At 42.6% G+C, this 8,277-nt stretch overlaps 2 protein-coding genes across 2 annotated transcripts; one reads left to right on the top strand and one right to left on the bottom strand.

Moving 5' to 3' along the window:
• Nucleotides 1–116: 116 nt before the first annotated feature.
• Nucleotides 117–2,846, top strand: RBM48 (RNA binding motif protein 48; the record flags this gene model as incomplete). The annotated part of the gene is made up of 5 exons (XM_079538109.1): nucleotides 117–230; nucleotides 562–752; nucleotides 879–1,024; nucleotides 1,762–2,282; nucleotides 2,760–2,846. The coding sequence occupies 5 exons, from the start codon at nucleotides 117–119 to the stop codon at nucleotides 2,844–2,846; spliced, it is 1,059 nt and encodes a 352-aa protein (XP_079394235.1).
• Nucleotides 2,847–3,197: 351 nt separating this feature from the next.
• On the bottom strand, nucleotides 3,198–8,271 carry CLXN (calaxin; the record flags this gene model as incomplete). Its single annotated transcript, XM_079538031.1, has 6 exons — nucleotides 3,198–3,248; nucleotides 4,713–4,817; nucleotides 5,141–5,292; nucleotides 7,019–7,123; nucleotides 7,857–8,012; nucleotides 8,214–8,271. 6 exons carry the CDS (start codon nucleotides 8,269–8,271, stop codon nucleotides 3,198–3,200), a joined length of 627 nt encoding a protein of 208 aa, XP_079394157.1.
• Between the last annotated feature and the right edge of the window lie 6 nt (nucleotides 8,272–8,277).

Genomic DNA, 8,277 nt, shown 5'->3' with positions numbered 1-8,277 from the left:
TTCCGCTCCTAGAAGAGCCGATAAGAGAAGGGCGGCGTGCCGCGCGCGGTCCGATTGGCTGCTTGCTCGGCGAGCGGCTAGAGACGCCTGCGCGGGGAGCGGCGGCGGCTGGGAAGATGGCGGCAGGCGGTGGCGGCGCGCTGGGGGAGGCGTGCAGGCACCACCAGCAGCTGGGCGCCTGCGGGTCGCGCGCCAAGTACCGCGAGGGTCGGCGGCCCAGGGCCGTCAAGGTGCGGAGCGAGGGCGGGCTGGCCGCGCCGTGCGGAGATGGCCTCCGCAAACGCTCCGAGCCGCGGAGAAGCGTCAGCTCTCGCTGACGTTCTGCGACGAGTAGGAGGTTTGCGGTCGTTCCTCTCCGCGGCGGCCCCGGGTAGCCGCACCTCGCTGTCTGCCGGCCAGGCTCCCGCCTTCCTGCTGCGGATCCCATCTGTGCGCGGAGCGCAGCGGGCCTTCCGGCATCCCGAGAGCGGCTCAGCAGCAGCGGCAACGCGAGTGCTTTGAGCTGCTATTTTTGCAGTGAAGCCAGAACGCGGGCGTTTGAGAATACTCTGTTTCTTTCAGGTGTATACCATCAACTTGGAATCTCGTTATTTACTGATCCAGGGAGTTCCTGCGTTAGGTGTCATGAAGGAATTAGTGGAGCAGTTTGCCTTGTACGGTGCCATAGAAGAGTACCATGCCCTCGATGAATATCCTGCAGAGCAATTTACTGAAGTTTATCTTATAAAATTCCAGAATCTCCAATGTGCGAGGTATTGTACAGAGCAGTAACTGCCTTTTGCTGTTTTAATCCTTCACGGCCTCTTTGTGTATGATCTACATTCCAGAGAGTTGAAGTAAAGCCCACAGTTCTGCTAATGCCATTTAGTTTCCTTCAGGGTGGCCAAGAAAAAAATGGATGAACGGAGTTTCTTTGGGAGTTTGCTGCACGTGTGCTACGCACCAGAATTTGAAACAGTCCAAGAAACTAGGGAGAAGCTGCAGGACAGAAGGAAGTATATAGCAAAAGCAACAAATCAAAGAGGTTTGTAACTAAACTTCATGTAGAATCTTAATTTCAGTGGTTGGTGGGTCTTGGTAAAGCCAAAAGCATCCATTAAAGAAAATATTTTGTATTTAGCTGTTTTAAAAGATGCAGAATTAGGACATTTCTCAATTATTTTTAAAGATGCATCTTTCAGAAAGCAATGTTTTAGTTAATGTGCACTTTAAAGCTTTAAAACCTCACTGTTCGCTTCTCTTGTTCTCTTTTCAAAATGTTACCTGAAATTTTAAGCACAGCCAGGAAAGTGGGGATCAGTTTTTTCCCCCTTGTTGCAGTTCTTTCAGGCATAGCCAAAAAGACAGTTTTGTAAGAGGAAAAAAAAGGCACATAAAAAGAACCAACCAAAAAACCCAAACCTTTTCCAGCCTGCCATTTGGCTATGTAAGGAATGTGAAGAATGGATTGGGCTGACAGGCAGCCTTGCTGCTGAGCTCCCAGGCAGCGCTGAAGGATGGACAAGCTGTAAAATAAGTACAGTGCCAAGTACAGGCCTCTCCTTCCTTATGCTTATGTACTTGGATATCATTATTCATTGCAGGAGGTTATTTCTTAAGGTGCTTCTTAAGCAGAATCACAGAAAGGTAACCAGGAATGAAGTGTTGCTGGTAGCGTTTCTGTCACTGTATTGAACACTCCTTATATGTTAGAACTAATGGCATAAAATAATGAAGGGTTTTTTTTTTTTTTTTTTTTTTTTTGGCTTCTTTATTTTAAAGATTGGTTTCTGTTGAAGAAAACAGAGGGGCCTAGAAAGACCAAGTCTGACTGTCAGTGGAGCACATCAGCATCGTATGCAGCTAGTCACTGGGATCCATCCTGCTTTCCAGATTCTCACGGGTTGTCCCAAAACACGGAATATCCTTCTGGCAATCACAGTCAGGGCCTATTGACTTTTCCCCAATGTGACAACCACAGTGCTGAAGTCTCTGGGAACTTTGGTCAGAGCACATCCCTATCTCTGAAGACACATCCAGGAGGATGTGCTTCACCACTGCCTTTAATTCAGCAAAGGACAGTTCCAGTTGATAATGGAACTGACAGGTTTATGCCTCGTACAACTCACCTGCAGGAACGTAAGAGGAAGAGAGAAGAGGGTAACAAATCTGCCCTCATTGAAACAAATGGGGACAGTACTGACATCGTTATTGGTCCACAGCTACCAGAAATACCTAAAGTGGATATGGATGATGATTCACTGAATACTTCAGCTACCTTGATTCGAAATAAACTGAAAGAGGTATGGATTCTTAAAGTTCTGATATTTTCATTTTCACACATCCTTTAAAAAAAAGTATATTTCTACAATGCTTGCCAAAAACACATTTTTCCCCTTTCCAAAATATCCAACCAAGTCCAAAAAGTGTACCAGACTTTATTTTGAAGCACCTCTGCTATGGAGAGCAAGTGATAAAATATTGAATAGTGTATATCATGGAGCATCTGAAATTGATTTGTGTGATTGAAATTTTCTCAAAAACAAACAAAAAATAGCTAGCACACCTGCATTTCTTAAGAGTTTTAGCTCTCACATTTAATGCTGCCTTTGGTGTTACTTCTCTCCCTTTTCTATTGAAAAAATCAATGCAAGTGTGATTATGAGAATATATGCCTGTTAGTACTCACAGACTGAAGAAACAGCCTTATTCTAAAACTAACATTAAAAAAAACCAACAACGGTTATGCTTCACTTAGAATTTTTTTTTCCCTGTTTCAGGTAGCAGAGTCTGTTTCGAGTACATCTGTGGAAAAACCAGGCACTAGTGCCACCAAGCCACCAGTAAAGCAGAGAAGAAGAATATAGATACTGCTGGCAGCATCTTTCTACAGTTCTTTATTGAGGATATAATTTAAAATACTTACTACTTTTTTAATTTAAAAAACAAAATTGTTTTATACTGCATTTCCAAGCAATTCCTTGTTAAAAACAGTCCCAATATTAAAAACTAAACCAGTGTAATATTGTAGCAACCTTGTCCTGTGTATTTAAAGAACTGGCAATTAGTTAAAGTAATAAAAGCAAATTCTATTTATTCCACAGCTTTTACAGTAAAGGAATATTGAAATTTAAGATATCAATTATTTTGTGTTGCTTTTATTTCTACTGTCCTATGAGGAATGATGAAGAATTCTTAGAGCAGTCTTCCAGTTGCAGTTACAGTTTACGCTTTTCCTGGAAGGTCCTCCTTTCAAATGCCATACTGCTCTGTTAAATCAGGAGAAAAATGTAAGTTTTTTTCTCAGTTAACTAGAACTTTTACATTTAGTTAGAAAAAGAGGGCCAACTGAAATGTGTAAGTAGTGAAACAATACTCTGTAGCATGGAAAAGCTAAATCCCGTATAATTACTGTCATCAAGAAACTGATCACAGTGTTTGGAGTTATAACCACACTAGGAAAGCTTGTGAATTCTGAGCTTTCTTCATGCTCAGAAGTGCTCATAGCTGAAATCTATTGATTTTGGGGGATTTGGAAGGGTATATAAACAGAGTTCTTTTTAAAAAAGGAACTAGAGACCTCGTAAAAAGGTACCAGTTGGGTAGGGTGCAGAACAGACACACAAACAGCGGAATCAAGAAACTGCCTCAGTTTCCTACTTGTTGCCACAAGTGGCTGGAATTGTAGCCCTGATTTACCACCAATTCTGACAAAAAGCAAATAATTTTTCTGGGCTGATCGGTGAAAGTAAATGCTGTTAAGAAACTCTTCAAAACTTTCCCCTGATAGAGAAAAACAGAAGTACTGACCCTGGGTCACTGAAAGCCTACTGACAGCCTTTTAAAATGTGAGGTTTTGAAAACAGCTACTGTTTGGTGACCTGAGATTATCCAGACTGCAGCCACAGCTATGAGACTTCTTCCTTCTGTCTTCCAGCCTACTAGGAAGGTGAGCTGGCATGAAATGTAGGTTCTGAGCGAAATAAATGCTTGACTTTTTTTCAACAATCTTAGGAACTTTTCTGTTTCTATGCATTATTGCATGTATGTCAGAATTTTGTTTTTCCGTTTCCATGAGGGCAAGACTGTTGGCATTTAAAAACAAAATGCAGTTCAAAGAGTATAATGATGGATTAGTAAAAAATGACTATTACAAAGCAGACATCTATGCTTCAGTTTGACTTAACACTGAGGAAATTACTGCAATCCCAAATGACCATCTTTCAGGAAAAAAATCTCTCTGAATTGGGTGCGCTGCTAATAAATAAAGCTCAGTCGGATGGAATTTAACAATAGAAGCACTGCATTATGAGATGACAATTCTAAGGTATTTTCTCAGAAGGTTACCAGTTTCTCCCAAAAGAATGGCAGTGGAGCCAGTGGCACTGAAGGAAGAACAGACACTGCATTCCTGAAGAAGTTTCAGATAAACTGCAAGAGACTGATCTCATTTTCTTAGCCTGGGAGGATGCTTACTGAGAATCATTTATTGTATTGCTGCCACAGCACAGGCAAGTGGCATGACATAGTATGTTTCTATGCTCCCTGGTATCAATGTTTGACTGTATCAGGAAATGTGTACTGTGACAGGCAGACATGAACTCAGAAAATCTCACAACTGAAGCACCAGATGAATTCAGCAAACTTCATACAAAGACAGTTAATGCCATAATTTGAACATATAGTTAAAAATAGTAAGAAGATAGGTTTTTTTTAACTGAAGGCTGATGTACCTTTATGTCTGGCAGACATGGTCCAAAGGCTTCTAAGAGAAGATTTTCATTTTTGACAGCTTCTTCAAAGTCCGCAAAAGAAAGTTTGCCATCATGGTCATGGTCCTACACAAGGAGAAGTCCTTAGCAAAGTATTGTAGTAATTGCCTGTTTATTTAACAGATATTTCACTCGTGGATTTTTTTTTAATGCAAAAATCTTCCTTGGGCCATCAGTCTGCTCAGACAAGATCTGAGCTACAGTAAGCATTTATTTAATCCTCATAAAGTAAAGGCCTTAAGTAAAAATAAATAATAATAAATTTTTTTAAAAGGTGCACTATGACTATTATTCAAGGCATAGGGCCAAACTGAAATTCCTGAAGACCAGCCTCCTATGGGGAGAACAAGCTTGAGAGATGCTAAGTGTCACAATAGGAAAGTACTTGCCATTTTCTTCAGTGCTATGTCTACCAAGTCTTTAATTCCCTCATCAGGATCTTCTTCTGATGGTTGTTTGAGAAGGCTGTTTTTCAGCATTTGAAACATCTCCTCTCTTGAAATATATCCATCACCATTCAGGTCATAAACCTCAAAACAATCTTTTCAAAAGATAAAATTTAAAGTTCATACAAACTAGATCACCCATCAATAAAGCTGTTGCCTATAGACAGAAAAGGTGAATTATATGTTGTACAGCGTATGTATTGAGCAAAATTTAACATATTCAAATTAGATACTGGGAAAAGATTCTTCACCAGCGGGTGGTTGGGCCCTGGAACACAATCCCCAGGGCAGTGGCCATGGCCGCAAGCTGCTGAAATTCAAGCAGCATTTGGACGCTGCTCTTAGACACAGGGTTTGAATTTTGGGTGGTTCTGTATGGAGCCAGGAGTTGGGCCTGATGACCCCTGTGGGTCCCTTCCAACTTCCATGTTCTATGATTCTCGTACTATTTATGTATGAAATATACCTATCACATTTTGATACTGCTCAATTATTGCCTATTTACCCATTATAGTTGAAATCTATTTCTTCAGTTCGTAACAACGATAGTAGTTTACAGATCTTAACTTCCCTGAGAGTACCTTTTTAGAACATAAATTAGGCTCTCGTTTAGAAACCCAACTTCTTGTGGCTGGGACCAGCTGTCTGTATCAGAAGGGCTTTGAACATACAAATCATGTCCCAGTTACTTCAGAAACTGCTTTAGAAAAATAGAGGAGAAAGAATGAGTTGTACTAGCATGGAAAAAGCAACTGAAGTGTCTCTAAAGGCAAAGAGTAAATCTGCAACAGAGTATTTTCAGCACAGGCATCTGACTAATGTATCTTGCAAATTCTTCTGCCTCCCTGAAATCGGAAATCTAGGACTATAACGCGTTTCAGTATCCTTCACAAAACTTATTTAAAAAAACAAACAAAAGTTTTTACTTTGGGGGCAGATTTTTCTTCCCCTGCTAATGGGTTTGTACAGTGAAAAATTGTACTAGCATAAACTTATGATAAACACCACTGCGTGCCATCACACACCAGTATATCCTAGAGTGCGCACTGCAGGGCTGCATACTTTATGGCCTGTGGTTCTTCTGATGTTACATCCTGGCATATATCCTAGTGGTGTGACATCCCAAGCCATGTTCCAGTGTAATGCTTTATGATAAAATTTGACAGCATATTATGGATGGCTGATGCTGAAACCATGGAAACAACATGCTATCATTCTCCTTTTTCTATAATACTCCCCCTCCACCCCCAATCTCTTCCTCCCCCCCCACCCCCTTTTGCTGCTTTTAAAAATTCTAGAGTTCCTGCATTTTTTTCTCTACCATCTTTCTCCATCATTACCCTGAAGGTTCTTAGGAATATTTTAAAAAATGGACTTAGTTTTTCCATCTATACTTCTGAGCCGAATAACTGCTAGAATCAACGTAACTGCTGCTTGTCCCCGTTGTGCCAGTACATGAATGCTGGCACAGGTCTTGTTTGCCTGAGGAGGCTGTTATCCAGCCACCCCCTTCCCCTTAAACTACATGTTTACTTCCAGCTTTGTGTGGGGATACAAAAACATAAATTCTGTCAAAACCATACAGTAGAACAAGCTTCAGTTCAAGAGATTTTCTGTCAGCAACACAGTAATACACAATTACACAATAATCTGTCTCAGAGAAATGGTTTCAGAAATCATTTTCACTGAACGCTACAGAAGAAAACTTGTCAACTATTAAACACTTTGATTAACTAATCTATTAAAATGAAAGTGATGTGTAATTCAATATTCCTGAATACTATAATTACCACTAAGTACTAGCATGCAGATAAACCTTACATTTAATCCTTTCTTCCAGTGTCCCCCGAAGAAATACCGACAAGCCTTCTACCCATTCCACCACACTGATGTAATTATTATTGTCTCTATCGAAAGTGCGGAACACTGGAAAGGGTTATGAGATGCATTTTAAATTTATGTAATACAGAAACGCAAATATTTCCTTATGTTCAATGAAAACATAAAAACATTTTTCCTCAAGTAGAGAAACACCTTCACCAAGTCCATGACAGAGCCCTCCACCAGCTGCAATGGCCACCAAGTCCTGCAGCCACAGAAGGAAGGACAGTGGCACTGCGCTGCCCTCTTCTGTCACGGCACTAAGGGTGTCTGGGACAGACATATCCACACTCAGCACCCCCGTGTTCCTTATCTGCCAGGCCTTCCTCATGCAAGAGTGTGAGCCTTCCCAAACCATGGGAAAACCATTCTGTATAAAGAAATATACTCAGCAGCACCCTGCATGACTTCTTTGGCTGCCCCTACATGCCTGAGACAACAATCCTTTGTCCAGGAATGCTCACTGGGTCAGCAATGTACTTTTTTCCTCCCCTATGGACACTTCAGCCTTCCACCTCCCTTCCACCCTCACACAGAGGTAGCAGTTCGCATACAACTTTTCTGCTTTGTCAACCTCTCTCACAGTGGTCTAAGGGGTTTTCTTGGCAGTAGGGATCCACTATTCTCACTGGAATAAGAAAACACACAGAAACTAGTTTCAGGTTTTCACGTAACCTGGCAAGTCTTCAAGGGAACTGTTGTAGAGATCGCTGTTCAGAAGGGCTGGCCAAGGGCTGCAGAGGAAGCACCGCAGCCCTGCTGAGCCCGCCGACCTCACCTCTGTCCATGAGCACGTCGTCCGTCATGCCGAAGGCGCGGTGCAGGGTGTCTCGGAACATGTTGCGATCGAAGCCGACCGCGGCAAAGCGGCTGTGGGACGCGCTCATCAGCGTGTCGAAGAGCCTGATGAGGCATTCCACTTCACCTTTATTAACTGGGGAGCCGAAACACAAGCAAACCGAAATAGCGGAACAGCGGCGCAAAGAGGAAAGAGACCTCGCGCATTGAGCCGGCTCAGGGGACGCGAAAAACCGACATCGCCCGCACCTCCCCCCGGCCCCACGCGCCTTTCCTAAGGGAGGGGGCGGGCAGCGGGGCACAGCAAACGCCATCTCCGGCCCCGCACGGCACTCACAGTGCTTGGCCGAGCGGCTCAGCGACTCCACCACCTGCTGCAGCCGCTTCTTGCTCATGGCGGC

Source organism: Tetrao urogallus (genome assembly GCF_951394365.1).
Source record: "Tetrao urogallus genome assembly, chromosome: 7".
Classification (NCBI taxonomy): Eukaryota; Metazoa; Chordata; class Aves; order Galliformes; family Phasianidae; genus Tetrao; species Tetrao urogallus.
Note: the sequence above shows the minus strand (reverse complement) of the source record. Positions and strands in the feature narration are given on the sequence as shown.